Source organism: Neofelis nebulosa, chromosome 10 (assembly GCF_028018385.1).
Source record: "Neofelis nebulosa isolate mNeoNeb1 chromosome 10, mNeoNeb1.pri, whole genome shotgun sequence".
In the NCBI taxonomy this organism is placed as follows: domain Eukaryota; kingdom Metazoa; phylum Chordata; class Mammalia; order Carnivora; family Felidae; genus Neofelis; species Neofelis nebulosa.
The window spans coordinates 13,054,183-13,071,122 of record NC_080791.1 but is presented as its reverse complement, the minus strand read 5'-3'; the positions used below and the strand labels follow the sequence as shown (position 1 = coordinate 13,071,122).

The window sequence follows — 16,940 nt, the reverse complement described above, 5'->3', positions numbered from 1 at the left end:
ACACAGGCTTTGCGGGGTGGGGGGGAGGAGGGTCTCAACAGTCACGAAAAGTAGAATCTGGAATTCCTTTGGCCGCTCTCCATATGCAGTCCGTTCTTCAGACCCTGACATCACAGGAGCTTTCTCACTCGCATGCCCCCTCCAGACTCAGCTGCGACCAGCAACTCAAGAGCCCAGAGGTGAAAAACACCACCACTTGCTTTATGACTGACAGAGGATACAGGGAATAACTTACCAATAAGGGCCTTAGTCATGGACCCCGATTTTCCAGCTAAGAAACTGTCAGTTCATATAATAGTCCGAAGCTATTTGGCTTCCTGGGGTAGGAGATGTGAGTAAGTTGAATGTCGCAGCATTATTCAGCACGATGATTATCATGGGTTTACAGCTGTTTCTTGCACAAACCATATTACACACACTCGGCGTACTCTCTAGAATGAGAATATGAAACCTCCATCCCCTCCCATCTCCTCGTTTTCTGTTTCTGTAGTAATGTCAGTTGAAGCTGACATTCACTCTAAGTCCATATCTGATGTGTTCCAACTGATATCCTCACTCGCTTGTCCTGTCGGCTCTAAGCTTTGAATTTGGAAGATTTTCAATGGCTCTTGTTGGCAGGGAAAATGAACAAGGAGATGTAGAGAGAGGCTTGCTGTTGCAGCCAAATTTCAGTCACGTAGATTGTCAATACTAATGAACACCCTCGAAGCAGATACTGTAAATGCTTGAAGGTGCAGTTGAGCTGTCTTTGAATTCGGACCCTTTGGCGGAACAGGCATCTTTCCGCTAAATACTGAAGGGCCAGTGTTTAGGCTGTGGGTATAGAGCACGTAGAGCTCATTTTATGAGTGTTGCGATATTAGAACGCACTGATTGCTGCTAAGCTTCCCTTATGTGCTTAGAGTATTACTTTAGTTTTATTCCTAAATCACAGAAATGAGATACAGTAGATTCTTCCAGTAGTTCCCCTCTGTTCTTTTGGCATCATAAAGCCTCATTAATACCGTGTAATTGTTAATAGCACCAGATCTAGAGTTAAATAGGCATGGGTTCAGATATCGGTTCCAACCACTCAATTAACCTCCCGAAATCTGTTTCCTCGTCTGTATAATGGGGAGGATGCTAAAATAAAATGAACCCCATATCGATTATTGTGAGGGATAAATGAGAAAATGTAAAGAAGTATAGCGCCTGGCACATAGAAAACATTTAAAAAATATATTAGCTATTGTTACCAGGCCGATGATTAAAATAATACCCCCTCAGGAAATAGTGGGAGCTTTCAGGATATTAAAAATTTTTTTAAATAATAATGAACACTGTGGAAAAGAAATAATTTGTTTCTCTTGCCTCTAGACTTGGAGGAAAGCCGTCACTTCCCTCTTCTTCCCTGTGTATAATAATTATTGTTACATGTTATAGCCTTGTGATTTTAAATATCTTATACTTATTGTTAGTCTTCTGACGTCCTGGAGGCAAATGTGAAGAAAAAAGAAGAATCCGCTTTTAGTGAGTTCAAGCAAAAAATGACCCAAGTTTAATCATGGTACCTCTTATCAAAGGGAAAATGATATTAAATTAGGTGCTTAAAATCAGAGCATAAAAAATAAGCGAAGTACGTGGGCCCTCTTCATTGAGACTTGAGGTTGGAGTCCTAAGGAAATTCAATTTAAAGTACTTACAGAGGAGCAGTTAGTAACCACAACTGTCACAGACAGGCTGCATCTCTAATCAGCTTGTGACTTAGGGGCATTGACAAATATCACTTACGTAAAAGTAACCACAGTAGAGTAGGCCATCCACAGAGCCTTGAAATCCTAGATTTTTCGTTTGGTTAGAAAAAGAGGCAACATTGTATTTCCTTGCAGGGTGAGAGCTCACTGGAGGCCGTTGCAGCGTATGTTACAAATGGTTGGGCTGTTAATAGGTCTTCTGGGGTAAGAGAGAAGTCCAAGTTGCCTTGAGTCTTTTTAGGAATAATATAACCTAATGTTTACATCTTCCTTTGTGGGTTTCCAAAAATTTCAGTATGTATTTTGAGTTTTACTCATGTAAATCTTCACCTTTCGTATATGTGCTGCCGAAGCGAGCACTCTTCACCTTTCGTTATGAGTAGCATGTGGTTTGGGAAAGGCAGATAGCTCTGTATGTGAATTAAGATTGTCGATTCCCGTCATCCCAGGCCTGAGCTGGTGTGGACACAAGACCACCCTGCTGGAGGGTGTGACAGCCTGCGTTTTGTCAGCTACCAGCTTCTGTCTCCAGGATCCCTCCCTGGTGGGATAGGATTTTCTTCCCCAATAGCCCATGCGCACAGACAGCAGAATTTCACACGCCCAGCTCTCCCTCTACAAAGTCGTCATTTGATCTATCCCAGGGAATAGAATATCATATTATCAGTTCATTAGCAGAGCGGTTGAGGCACAAGATCAACAGTTGGCCTTCACATTTTGTCTAAGAGAAATAATCTGTTTTGAAATGCTGGAACACCACCCAGCTTTGAATTGCTATGGAGCAGCTCAGTCTAAAACTGTTCATTTTTTTTCTTCTTTTGCCATAAACGAGCATCACAGAATCAAATCCATTGAGAAGAAACTACTTGCTTTGCCAACACAATTAGTTTTGTAAGAAGCCTCTGTCTTCAGATCGTTCTCCTCCAAAGTCCAAGTTGGATGGCGGTCGTTATTTTTTAATGAACATTTTTAAGAGCCCCCTTTCTCCCAAGAGCCTCTAAGCAGATTTAGCAGGCTTAGAAGACCTCTTCCCACAGGGTGACTTCATTGCCGTCCTAACCAGCAAATAAAAGTGACTTTTCGACGTCGAGGGTTCTTTTTTTAATTCTTGTAAAACCTCTCCGCCCGGGGGGGAGTTTTTCTTCAGGGTTGGGCTCTCCTCCCTCCAAAAACAGATGCCATCTTTCTCATCAGCCAAAAGCCACAAAACCTGCCCAGCTATGAAAAGGAAGTCGTGGCGAAAACAAGTCTAGGATTTTCACCTTTCAGTGTAAAGAGCCAAACAATTCAGTGATTATTACTCTTTTATAGTTTATTTGTACGTTCATTTCTTTGATTGCCCTTCGTTTCCTTGATAAGCGAAATTTAGTGGAAAAGCTGGTTCTAGTCCTTAGTGGATGGCTAGGACTGCCGATAAACATCATCATAGAGGGGATTGCACCTCTCCATTTTATGGGATGCAGCAGCTTAGACCTTAAGAGTCATAATTGCTTGGCCCCTTTAGTGCTGGGGGCTCTGATTAAAAAGTCCTATTGAGCCCAGAGTCTTTTAACAGGAAGGCAGCTAATGTGATGGTTACAATTGAAATAGCACAGGCACAGACACTCTAAGTACTTTCTTTTGTCCCTGTCTTCCTTGGAAAGAGTTTTCACACCTCTAATCAATGTTTCCTTTCACACAAGAGATTCTCCTCCTATATGTAAATACCAGTTGGACTGTGCTTGACCTCAGCTCTTCAGCCCTAATGTTGAAAACCAATAGACACAAAGGTAAAAACAGCTTGATTTAAAGTTAAGACTCTGGGTGCTTTTGGTTCTGCATGGATCGGGGATCGCTCTCTTGGAAGCAAAGAGCAGAAACAGCAATTCTTGCAAATGAGGTAGTACAAGATTAAAGGATTTCATGGGGACAGGGGGAACTTAACGTAATTCTTTAAAATAACGTTTTGTCCTCTTTTAAAACCCGATGGCTCCGGTTTCTAAGTTGATGCGGAATTATCCAAAATCTTTTTACCAGGTAAATGTTGTTGGCCTTGGATACATCAAAAATTAGCCTTGGGAACCATGGAGGTAAAATCTGGCTGTGCTGTTTCATAGCTACCCCTTCCAAAAGCAGCTTCAAAATACAAGGGATTTGCAAGCCCTGAGATTTGCAAGCCCTGAGATTTGCAGAACTGGACCTTTGTATAACTTGGTGTGGTTGATGTTTAGTTAGACCCTGAGCGGAACGCGTTGTGGCCAGCCATGGCCACCAGCATCAGTATTCTTGGCTGATCTCCCATTATGTGCATTTTGGAGTTAAAGGTGAAATTCCATCTTTAACCCCCTTGTGGTTTTCTGAACAGTGATTGATGAACCAGATGTGATTCCCTGCAGACTTTTCAAAGGGTGGATGAAGGATGGAATTTCAGCCTTTTTTTTTTTAAACCAGGCCTTTTGCTTAATACAGCTTTTTAAATTAATGTCCTTTTTTGAATGCCAAGAAAACAAAGGGAATTTCGCAGAGTGCATGCAGCCTGACACAATAGGCCTTAATTGGTGTCAAGGAGATGTTACGATGAATGGGGAAATGCCCATTTAGCTGATAAGACTGAAAAGTGGAGCCTTGTTACGAGCTGTCATCTCAACGTGTATTTAAACTATAGCAAAACTGAAACATATTTGCCATATAGATCATAATGACTCCAAAGGAGCCATTATACTCTATTATGTAATTACATAATCAAAGCATGCATAGTAATCAGCTTTTGGAATTCAATGCTAATCAAACATACCTATAGTATGTGTTTAAGCTAAAATAGAGAGCGTTAATTTGCCATTAGTCAACTAAACAAGAATGTGTATACAGAATATTCATGAATAGCTTAATGTGGTGTCAGATGATATTTTTTTGTTTTGTATTCAGGGGAAATCAACAATTTTAATTGAAGAAAAAACCAGCACTGAGGAAGATTACTCTTTAGCTTGCCGTTCAAAAATTTGCCTCACCTTTTTTTAACTGATTATAAAAGGAGATTAGATTAAATTCGGTGTATTTTTCCTTCCAGAAGCTCAAGTGACAGGACACTAATTCTATTGTAGGAGATTCTTTTTTCAACGTTTTTTTTTTTTTTTTTTTTTTTTATTTTTGGGACAGAGAGAGACAGAGCATGAACGGGGGAGGGGCAGAGAGAGAGGGAGACACAGAATCGGAAACAGGCTCCAGGCTCCGAGCCATCAGCCCAGAGCCTGACGCGGGGCTCGAACTCACGGACTGCGAGATCGTGACCTGGCTGAAGTCGGACGCTTAACCGACTGCGCCATCCAGGCGCCCCTATTGTAGGAGATTCTTAATGAGATCCTGACCATCTCCATACCGTAGGATATATAGCATTCTAGATGCTACCTGTAAAACAAAGCTTAAAAAAACAAAACAAACAAACAAGAAACCTTGAGCATCTATCACTTCCGTAATTAGAAACAAATCCATAAATGTTATTCAGAAATAGCCAAGAACAGAAATACCTTGGTGACCCGTTAGGAGATGTGGCCTCTGCTTTTGGCCGGGCCTCAGTATCTTCATCCATGAAATGAGAGCGTCGATCCCCCCGTTCCTTTCAGTTCTGTTGACCTTTGATTTCATAAGCGTTCTATGAAGAAGAAGGGGACACAAATGAAATGTTTTGGTCGATGTTGCAGTTATTTGTGGACTCGGTTTATTCGAACTCCAGGCTTATGAGCCGTGCAGTTCGCATTCGTAATTACTTTGACCAGGAGTAGCAGTCCTTGGAACAGACAATCGACATATTTCAACTTCACTGTTTGGGATAGCAGAACATGGACGGGGATCAAAAAGGTTAAGAGAAGCTTTGTAAACAGCAGACGGATTGAATGCTTTTGATTTTAAATAAATATTCAAGTATCCACAAAGGTTGAAGTATCACCTCTCTCTGAAATAAAGAATTATATTTATGTTGAAGTGGTCTTGCCCTTAACCTTGGTGCATGCTGATGGACTCCTCCTTTTGGACACTGGTTCTCACTGTCTCTCATCTACACTTTGGATGACTGAAAACGTTCCTGTAATGTTTAAATGGGACTAAACTCTTTCATCAAGAGCCTTCGTGGCTTGAACTTCAAATAATTTATTTTCAAATTACTTTTACTGTAATTCTTATTAATTCAAATAGGTTTCTGATTTGATATAAAACGCTGTAAATGCAAGGAACAGTTTAATGAATTGAAAGATAGGATTGAGTCTTTTAAAGGAAATGTACAAAATATGCTGACAATAATTGCTTAGATAGAAATCAAATCTTAATGGCTTTGTTAATGATTTGTCGTGAACACTGTGTTTACGTTGACTTGGGGGAACATACGCATTTAGAAAGATTTTTTTTCCCTCTGGGTTTCAACAGAATCTTAATTTTCTTTTCCTGAAATGTACTCATTTCTAGTGCTAGCTCTCAGAAGCGTCCCAGGAATCACCAGGCCTCTGTTGGTGATGGTTTTGTTTGGGTAGAGGTAAGGGTTGGGCACATACTTTAACATGGTTATAAAAATGGGGATCTCATAGAAAGGAGAATGGAGGAAAGCCATTTGAAACTTTAAGACACAGAGGGCTCCAGATGCCTGGGTGGCTCAGTCAGTTGAGCGTCCAACTTCGGCTCAGGTCATGATCTCGTGGTTCGTGAGTTCGAGCCCCACGTTGGACTCTGTCCTGACAGCTCAGAGCCTAGAGCCTGCTTCAGATTCTGTGTCTCTCTCTGCCCCTCCCCTGCTCACGCTGTGTGTGTGTGTCTCTCTCTCTCTCTCAAAAATAAAATAAACATTGGAAAAAAAATTTTTTAAAGACACAGAGGGCTCACAGACTAATAAAATATAAAGTTCTCATAAACAAGTTTTTTGACTCTTTGGAAAGTCTAAACTTAGATACCTCTTAGAGGAGAAGAATTCATATTCCTGAGCCTTTAATTAGGGCAAAATTTCCAGAACTGTGGTGGCTCCTTGAAGTTAACAGCTACATTGATCATTGGCAGGATTTTTTTTTTCAACAATCTGTATTTTTGGTTTGACTTTTGCCTATTTTGATAGACAACCTGACTGTGCTGATTTACTTCTTTTTTTTTTTTTCTTCCTTTTTTTTTAAATTTTTTTTTTTCAATGTTTTTTAATTTATTTTTTTTGGGACAGAGAGAGACAGAGCATGAACGGGGGAGGGGCAGAGAGAGAGGGAGACACAGACTCGGAAACAGGCTCCAGGCTCCGAGCCGTCAGCCCAGAGCCTGACGCGGGGCTCGAACCCACGGACCGCGAGATCGTGACCTGGCTGAAGTCGGACGCTTAACCGACTGCGCCACCCAGGCGCCCCCTGACTGTGCTGATTTAATGTGAGGTTCAGTCTAACATATAGCAGAGTTGGGGGGATTAAAAAGGTTTCCCTGATACGATTTTGCTACTGAAGGAGTAGGTCAGGGGACTCTATTTGCTCTTTCTCTGGGCAAACTATCTTCCCACTTAAGAGTGCTCCACGTTCCTCAGTGTCAGTAAGAGTTTACATAGTTGCCATAGTATAAACCAAATTCTGTTCTAACTATGACTTGCCCTTTTATTATAGACTTGACTGGAGAGACTCCCCCGGTGTAAATGAAGTGCTTTCTTGATCAACAGCCAGGCCGCGGGGGCGAGCTCTCGGTGCTGGCCAATGCCCGCCATGCACTGGTAATAAAGGCATTCTCCAGGGGCAAAGTGTGCTGAGTGCTGAAAGAGAGAAGCGGTAGTAAACAAGGTGTTTTACATTCAGGACAGTTTCTCTCTCATCTTGAAGTGTGTAATTGTGTTCTGGATAAATTATGGAAATTAAAAAAAAATATCAGAAGTTGCTCGTAGGGAAATAATCCTCTTTAAAAACAAGTAAATTTTCCAAGGCTGAGCCAGTAGAACCTTGGCAGCCGATCCCGATGTTGGCTGGCTAAAAACTACAAACCGTATGGGGCCAGAGAAGCTGACGGAACTGGGTTCGAACACCAGCTCCGACACTTAGCTGAATTACGCTAGGAGACTTGTTTGAATGTTTCTGGGTCTCAGGTTCTTAGTCTCTGACGTGGGGATATTGAGAACTCCAGGAGTTTGATAGGGAAACGTGTGCAGAGCGACCAGCACAGTGCCTAGCACTGTATAGACGTGTGCTCCCTTCCCCCTTTCTCATCTGGGCTTCTGGCTTTGAGATTTGCCCCGTCACCCCCTTCAGGTGGCAATCCCCTGTATTGTGGATGGAGTAGAATCCAGTCAGTGCTAGTGTGTGGTGTAATGCCATTTAAATAGAGCTTCTAGCAAAATGAGGTTTCAGGAAAGAATCCATGAGTTAAGCCACTTGAATAAGGAATTTATAAGCCAACGGCACCCCCACCCTCCCTCCAGCCCTAACCAACCCCGCTGAAATGGTCTTTACTAATCAAAAAAATTTTTTTTTCTTTTCTTAGACAATGTGCTTTGTCTGTCTTGTGAATAAATGTCCTAGCAACTTCTAGTTTACTACGGGAAACTTGCTCTTGAGTGAACAGGCTTCTCCAGTGCCAGTGTTGTGTTTTCAGAAATTGGGGGGTGGGGGGGGGGTAGCAAATATTGAAGTTATAGAGAATACTATTATTGGTATAAATTAAAATCCACTTTGATTCTGTCTCCTAAACCTTACCCGTGTACACGAATTAGCAGTCAAAAATGTCTATACATGTCAGACATTGTTCCGCCCTTAAAATAAATTACCTTGCTGTTAACACCCTTATTTAATGGCGACAGTATATTGTACTTACTTGATTTCTTTTGCCCAGAACATGTGCTGTTTCTGCCTTGACAGTACATCTGCTAATTGAGTTTTAGAAAATCAGCAAGGTTTTTTTTTTTTAAAGTGGATTATTTAAGAAAGGCACCTATGTTGCCTGCGTGTACCCTTCTACTCCAGATCAAGTTGTGTTTTGCAACAACCTAATTGTCATGATATCTGTTTCAAGGGGAAATTTATCAAGTCACAGTGCACCCTTCTGTTTGGAAGAAATATTTGAGACTGTGAGCAGAAATTATTTTTACCTAAAGGCTTCAGGCAGTTAAGAGTACTGACATACATATATTCTCATCACTGCCATTCCCTTTCTTTGCCTCAAATAAATAGGTCATTATTACCCCGTTGCGGCCATCTTACGGCATCTCAAAGTATGGAGTTCTGTTTAGTATAACTGCTATCCAGCTGATCCGTATAATTTATTGGTGATTTTTGCAGTGACGTTCTTGGGCCACCGTCAGCCAAGGCGCTTTGATCTCTTTGAGCAAAATATTTCAATATCGCTTGTAATTTTTTAACATTAGTATTATGACCATGTTAACATAGCTAGGAACCGTCATTTTCGGAGACATTGGATTTTAGGTTGGCTTTAGCAGTTACAAAAAATAACACAGTAATGATGATGGTACCACCGTGGATTTGCAGAGCACATTCTCTGCCCGCACACACAAGGGCAAAAACTCTACCTGAATGATTTACTCAGTGACAACACAGTAAAGGGATCTGGTCTTATGTTACTTAACTCTGAGTAATAATTAAGAATGTTCAGGCTTTTTGGGGAGCCTGGGTGGCTCAGTCGGTTAAGCGACTGACTCTTGATTTCAGCTCAGGTCACTGTCTCATGGTTTGTGAGTTGGAGCCCCATGCCCCTCGCAGAGCCTGCTTGGGATTCTCTCTCTCCCTCTCTGCCCCTCCCTCCCCTTTTTCAAATAAATAGATAAATAAAAGTTAAAAAAAAAAATGGTCAGACTTTTTAACAGACAAAACTCCTCTGATTCTGTTTTATTACCTTAATTGCTTAACACACAACAGCATGGTCAACTTCTCTTTGTCCCCGTCTCCTGTGCAAATGTTTGAGAGCCTTAACGTGGATGTAGACGCTATTCAGAAAGCATATACTAGCATGCCGAGGAAAGACTGAAATTAAATGGTATAGTTAGTTCCACAGAAACTGTTTTATTAGGGTCCAGTGGAACTGCCACTGACTTTAATAAGTTCCAGTACCTACAAGGTAGTGGTGAGGAACTGTAAGGCCTTGATTTATGTTGAGGGGATTAAGGCCTATCACCAGCTAGCCTTTCTTTAGGTTCCTCCTATAAAGTGAAGATTCTTATTTATGTTGGCAATAGATTTCTTTAGGTAGAGGAAATCTCCAGTGGACCCCATTTGGTATTCTAATCTCCTCAAGGCAACTCCCATGACTTAAGACCGACACAGCTTTGGAATTGTGCGGTTTCACGTCTCCTTAATTTTCTTACTGGATTGGGTTACCCCAAGGAAATTAGCGTGTTGTCCTTTCTGTACATACTCTTTCCAGGGCCAGTAAAGCCACCTTGAAAAGCTTGCTTGATTGGCAGGAATTCCCTTTTCCTTGTTCTTTTCTCAAATCTGGGACTACACCGCTCCCTCCAGCTGGCTTCTGAATTCCGTGTCTGTCCCAGTAATCCACAGAGGAAAAAATAAGCGTTCCTTTGTGGTTTTGGTTTTGGTTTTTTTGATCACGTCTTCTTTTTGTTGTTACTCTATAACATTGTTCAGCCCACTAAGCTTTCACTGCTGGATCAAGCTAGGGAATATTTACCCTCTCCGCTCACTGCCAGCCCTGGGGGCCTGCATTCACACACCTAGGTTAATTCGGTTTACTCCTCGAGCACCAAGAATTTTTGTTTTATCTGCGGCTCTAATAATTTTGTCCTTAACCCCTAGTCCTCTCCTTTCTAATCCTCTGTCAGAGGCTGGTCTGCTTCTAGGTGGATTTGGCTTAATGCCATCTCACACCCTTCTCACACTTCCTCGCTGTGTCCTGGCAAACAAGGATCCTTCAGCAGAAATACGATAGCAGGTGGATATCCTCCATTTACAACGATTGCATCTCTACTTACGCGCGCTCTCATGCCCTCTCTCTCTCTTTTGCGATAGGATTTATTTTGACCTTTGTCTCTAAATGTGACAAAGTTGTTTTGGGGTTGTTGTTTTGTTTTGTTTTGTTTTGTATTTTGGCAGGAGGAGTGAATAAGCCACCCTGATCTGTAATTACCTAGAGAGCTTGAGAGGAGGGAGTGTGAGCCTTCATTCTTGCACACACACTACCCCCCAGCATGTGGAATTGCCTAATAAATGTTTGGATTTGACAACTACAGAAATGATGGTGATGAGGAGGGCAGCTCTCATTTATTCAGCTTTATAAGAAGCTAGACACAGTGCTAAACGCTTTATATTTATTACCTTTCTCAATCCTTCCAACAGCTCTGGGAGAGGGCTTTGAATTACTGTCCCCATTTTGCAGATGAGACACTGGTGCGGGGACTTGAAATAATTTACTTGAGATCGTCCAGCCAAAAAGCAATCTTCCCGACCAACCTTTGTACATACCCATTGCCCATTCTGCATTTTTTGTTCCATAAGTGAAGATTAGGTATCCATTCCCCCCCCCCCCCCCCCCACATTGCAGCCTCTGAAAGGCTGGGACGGGGTCCTGTATTTCTATATCCTCTGCTATTCCAGGTACAGAATTGGACATTGAACAGTTGCTTCATCTTTTGCTATTGAACTGAATTCTGCTCTCCTCCTACCCGTGCTGTGGATCCTATGGGACATTCATGAGGCACGCTGGCCACTGTCACTAATCTTAGAAGCAACAAACTAGAGCAGATCTGGAGAGAAGCCCGTATCAGTGGATCTGTAACCCTTAACTTTTTGATGTGTTCTGAAAGAGATGTTCTGAGTGGCTAGATGGGCAAGCTGCAGAAGGGGCATGGTTTGGGACTGCCTGGGGCTTTCGGTGAGTCTGGAAGGTGTTAGTTTCTGAGAGCAGAGTAACAGACTGAACTGTAAGCTCTCCCAGGATTTGATGGAGATTCCAGAGAGTCCTAGCTGGGCAGGTCCTCACTCCCACTCAGTAAACAACTGACCTGCCTACACCTTGGGAACGTCGACAGCCACTAACAAGAGAAAGTTATTTACTGAGCCCTCCTCCCCTACTTCTATTAAGTGGTCCCTTGAGTTTTCTGTGAGGCGACCAAAGAGCTTAGCTCAAGGGCGTGTGAGCTGAGGTTGAGTATATGTTTCTCCCCCACTCCATTTGTGACAGCTGCAGCTTCTTAGAAAAGTGAATTCTCTGACCTTTCCGTACCTCTCCAACACACTCCTTAACTGGTATAAGATAGCGGAAGGTGGAACGTTGGCATCCCCACTTTTGAGAGCGCGTTGACTCCAGGCTGAGTTGCATTTGGCCCCTGGATCTCTCTGGGATGAGTGAGGGAGCCACACCAGTGTTGCTTCTGGAGTCCATTTTCTAACACACTTCTTGCTTCTCATTTTAACTGAGCCATGAGCCAAATTTTAATCGATGGAAATTCTTTTCTCCTTTTTTTTTTTTTTTAAAGGTGATGGACAGAATTTGTTTACGAAAGACGTGACAGTGATTGAGGGAGAAGTTGCGACCATCAGCTGCCAAGTCAATAAGAGTGACGACTCTGTGATCCAGCTGCTGAATCCCAACAGGCAGACCATTTATTTCAGGGACTTCAGGCGTAAGTTTCCATCTCAATAGTATTAGGTGGCAACTTTTTTTTTCCTACATGTTGTCTTGATAAAGAGATTGCCAAGGCCTCCTTTTCTAAATTTAATGTTAGATGCTTAAAGTTTAGTCAATTCTTCAGAGGGAAGAAGAGACATGCAATCATAATCTTTCTACTTAATAGAAACCTTGAATGGTCCCTTTTAAAAGTAAAGCGGTCTTACTTTGCAATAGGAATTGATTGTAGTAATTCAAGGTGAATTGCAATTGAGTCCCGGACACAACAACTCAAATAGGGTAAGGCAAAGAAAATATAGCATTCTGAAGGGTAATCTGTTTGGTTTGAAGATTGAAGTTTCCAAGGCAATCTGTGCCTATGGAGACAAAACCAAACTCTCCTATCACCATAGCCTCTGGTAGATGGAGGTTACCATGTGCTGGAACCTTACCGAATATGATATCACAGAAGGTAATCATTGAAACTCAATTGTATATCCTAGAAATGGTTCAGATGGATGTCTGAGCTTAGCAAGACCAAGAGTCAGGTCTTTCAAAAAACTGCTCTTTGAGAACATCGGTACCTCATCAAAGCACATGTAGAGGAACGTCCCTTCCCATCTACTTGTCCCCCTCCTCCCCAACGCCCCAGAACATTCAGGAAGTGTGGAGTTGATAAACCCAGGGAGCATCTAAGAGGGTAAAGGAAGGTCAAAGGAGAGGAGCCAGTCATTCTTAAAGTGAATTTTGGTCATTATAAATGAATCTAGCCTTTGCCAAAATTAGTAGAAGGACTTTAAAGGTGAATGTTTGAAATGAATGAAAAGCCCACAAACGTTACTTTTGTGGTGACTCTGATTTCCTACTTTATCCTCCTCTGTTTGCTGTTGTGAAGCTGAAGCTGAAGCTGGAAAACTGCAGGCGGGGCCTGAGGCTTTGGGAGGCCCTGGGTCGTGGGCTTCGGGAAGCTTCACCTCCAACCATACCAGATACAAAGATGCATCCAAGTTAAATGCAGATGGGATTGTTTTGTTGTAAAATGTTTTTAAATTGCTTCCATGTTGTTTTTCAAATTACTAATAATGATTTTTGGGGGGTTTCATAATTTGGAAGCACTCTTTTTCAAGGGGAGTACATCCTAGTCCCTGGACGTCCAGAGGATCCTCACAGCCTGCCCTTCCTTCTGTTTTCATTTTGCTGAACTCCAATGGAAAATCTGATACAATTTATGAGCATGTGCTGAAAGTGACAGCAAGGAGCACATGTGCGTGTGCGTGGGTGTGGGCACGTGCCCGCACGTCTGTGTGTTTGCGCGTGCTCTTGCACCCACAGGCCCCATGTGTGTCACTTTCCTTTCGGACAAGGTTATTTGTCTACGTGCAGTTATCGTTGAAGCCCAAAACAGTAATTCAGGAAGCATGAAGAAGTACCCAACAGGTGCCCAAAGACTTACTCGATTTTTCTACTCTGTAGCGGCCTTTCCAGTCACCTGACTTCCTCCTCCCCGAGGTAAAGAAAATGGATGGTCCGTCTGCTTCCTCCTAATCACTGCCTCTGTGTTTTGTCTCGCAGCTCTGAAGGACAGCAGGTTTCAGTTGCTGAATTTTTCTAGCAGTGAACTCAAAGTGTCGCTGACAAATGTCTCGATTTCGGATGAAGGAAGATACTTTTGCCAGCTCTACACTGACCCTCCCCAGGAAAGTTACACCACAATCACAGTGCTGGGTAAGAGACGCGTGGGGCGCATCCCGGGAAACAGAGTGGGGTGGCCCTTACTACCGATGGCTTCCAGCAACAAGGAAAAGGTTAATGGTTAATGTTGTTGCTGTTCAAGCCTGTTTTAGGAAGAATCACCACCCATCTTGCTGACTTTAAAAAATAGCCTCTTTTACCAAACACTCTAAGGAATGGCAATCAGCGGTCTTTATAGATTCCATGTGTTCTTGGGCTTGAACCCTCAAGCTTCAGAAGCAAAGATCAAGAGAAGTTAGAGCCCTCCGATGAGTCACTCACCACATGAAATGTCGTTGCTTCTAACTACCGGGATTTTTTTTTTTTCTTCTGTTCAGGGAAGGAGGAGATGGGCTACCACATCTCTACCCCATGGCAGAGCGCGGTTATAAAACCCGCTTAATGATTCTTTCTTCTGACTTACATCTCATTTAATATTGTTGATCTCCTTATCTTTGGCTTTCCTCACTGCCTTGTGTATTGCTTATGCTCTAGATTATGCTGTAAAAATCATACCCCATGAACACACACTTTGCCACAAATTGCAACCGTTGGACATAAAAGAATTAAGAGTTTCTAGGGAGAGAAGGCTGATAATAAGCAAGGACTGTTGACAGGCTGCTAAGAACACCTCTAGTGAGTTGAATGTCTTCAGTTAGGATCACCAGATTGTGATTTTCTGGAAATTCCCAGTAGCTGCGTTTCCCTATTTATATTTTGATACAGTCAGCAGATATCCCTGTGTTGAAGATGGCCTGAGTTAGTCACCTTTTTTAGACAAAGCTGTATACCAGGGCATAATACCAGCTGATGTGGATTTTTGAAACTGAGTTTTCAAGGACGTTCGCTCTAACATGAGGCAAGATCTCTGATTTACACCTTCAGAAAGATCATGAATCAAAGTCTATTTGAGGCGGCAGAGTGCAGGTTTTCGGTGTAATGATATGAAGATTAGAAGGAAAGATAAACATGAAGGACATTTTTGCTTGGTGTGTGTGAACATATATGTATTTATGGATTTACGCGTGGAGCTGCTGCCCCATTACTTTGTTTAAACACAGCTGTAGAAGGGAAAATACATTTTTTTTTATCCATTAAACTAAAACATGTTCCTAGCACTTACATACATGTTCTCGGTAAGAGGAACGCCGATTTCAGGAAGTCACATTTCATGTCAGGTCATGCAGTTTCTAACGTGGTCTGTGTTTAATGGTAGATGGCTTTAACGGCTTTCAGAGGTACATGTCTGTCTTTAATTCTAGCCTTAACCCATATGAGACCTGTAGAAATAAGCATGGAAGGATGACTTTTGGTATCGTGCAAAATCACATACATGCACTTGAAGTTTTCTGTCCACCTCATTGTTCAGAAGTATTTGAAAACACTGTTGGCTTTTTGGAGTAAGTCATTGGCTGCACCGACTCCAAACTGACCATCCGCCCATCGACCCGTCATCGTTTCTGGCCTTTCCACAAGAGTAACAGCAACAGAAGGGAATGAACTTGCAGCATTTTGAATTTTCAGGATATTTTTCTACATGTACCTTTAAACACGACTATTTCACAGAGAGAAATGATAATAACAGAGACTAGCCATCTTGCCCCACTCACAAAGCACACGGGTAAGAATCTAGAATCACAGACCTTGAAACAGACCCCACTGTTCTGGCTCATATCCTTTGTGCCTTCTAGCCTAGGTTGTTCTTAATAAAATCCCAAATGCTGCCGTTTCAAGATTTTTCCCCAAAGGTGCACATCTTTTGTTTTCAGGAGCATAGCTGGCCACAGGCAAGCAGTGACTGCCTGTCAGTTTCCAGTATCTGATACATTTGTTCTCAGACCCACTAGATCGGGCCCGTTTGACTGAATATGCCCAGTGGTTGGGAGTCAGCACAACGGCACTAGACTTTTGAGAGGCATTTATGCCTATAATCCTTCTGGAGGTCTGATTATTCTAGAGGTAACAGGTTCCTGCTTATATTGTGTGGAAGCATTAACTTAAACATACTTGAAAGTAACACTAGTCGATGCTCTCGCTGCAGATATTATGTGTTCATTTAATATTCTTACCATTGAATTGACTGTAGGATTCTTTGACAGAGTGAGATTGTTGTCATCAGTGTTTGAGTCTTTCATATTCCAAAATCTGACAATTTTCACTGGTACTCATCTTTTCAAACCTTTTTTCTAAGGTTTAGAATTTTCAGATATTCGAATGAATGAAGAGTGATCTATTAGTCTTTGTTTCTATCCATGCTTCTCTGAAAAGGACTCCATATAGGTACTCACACGGCTGTCTACCTTCTCGTTGAGTGGAAGACACTGCTTTTAGTGCATGTGCCTATTAGTTGTTGGAAGCATTCAGGAAAACCTTCAGCATAATTCTAAGAGCTCAGAGGTGGTTATTTGTTGGTTACTATGATGCGTATTTATGTTATCCGTGTAAAAACTGAAAACCCTCCAATGATACTCTGCGTGCATTTGGGTGCCTTGTAGGATATCCATTCACTTCTTACACTTGTGTGAGTTGGTTCCTTTCGTAGTACAGGACTCTCTTTATACCAGTATTCAGGGAAACAGTGGCCCGAGAAATAGAATATGCCGCTTTAAGATAAATATAGTTACTGATAATAGTAGCTAATATTATTACAGTCCTGTCCTTTTAAGATTAGTGTTCACTCTTAAGATTCCAGGAACAGAAGAACCTAATTATTTAAAAGGGTTTGGGAGTGAGATTTCACATACTGATCAGCTTTAAGACTCCTCTTTTGTTGTAATTAACGTGTGACTCATCTTGATATTGCGGATTTTTTTTTTTTAATGTTGTAGGCGTTGATGTTTATAATGAGCACTTTTATAGATTTGAGGTTAGCTAAGAAGAACCTTGACATTTCTTTGCTCTTTTCTAGTATTTCCCTTCTGTGAT

General features: G+C 41.9%; 1 protein-coding gene across 6 annotated transcripts in view; it reads left to right on the top strand.

Moving 5' to 3' along the window:
• CADM1 (cell adhesion molecule 1) overlaps nucleotides 1–16,940 on the top strand; it is a 331,838-nt gene that overhangs the window by 252,064 nt on the left and 62,834 nt on the right. For all 6 annotated transcript variants that reach the window (XM_058686793.1, XM_058686790.1, XM_058686796.1 and 3 more), the window contains exons 2-3: nucleotides 12,154–12,300; nucleotides 13,857–14,009. In XM_058686793.1, coding sequence (XP_058542776.1) covers nucleotides 12,154–12,300; nucleotides 13,857–14,009 — 300 coding nt within the window. The remainder of the gene's footprint in view (nucleotides 1–12,153; nucleotides 12,301–13,856; nucleotides 14,010–16,940) is intronic.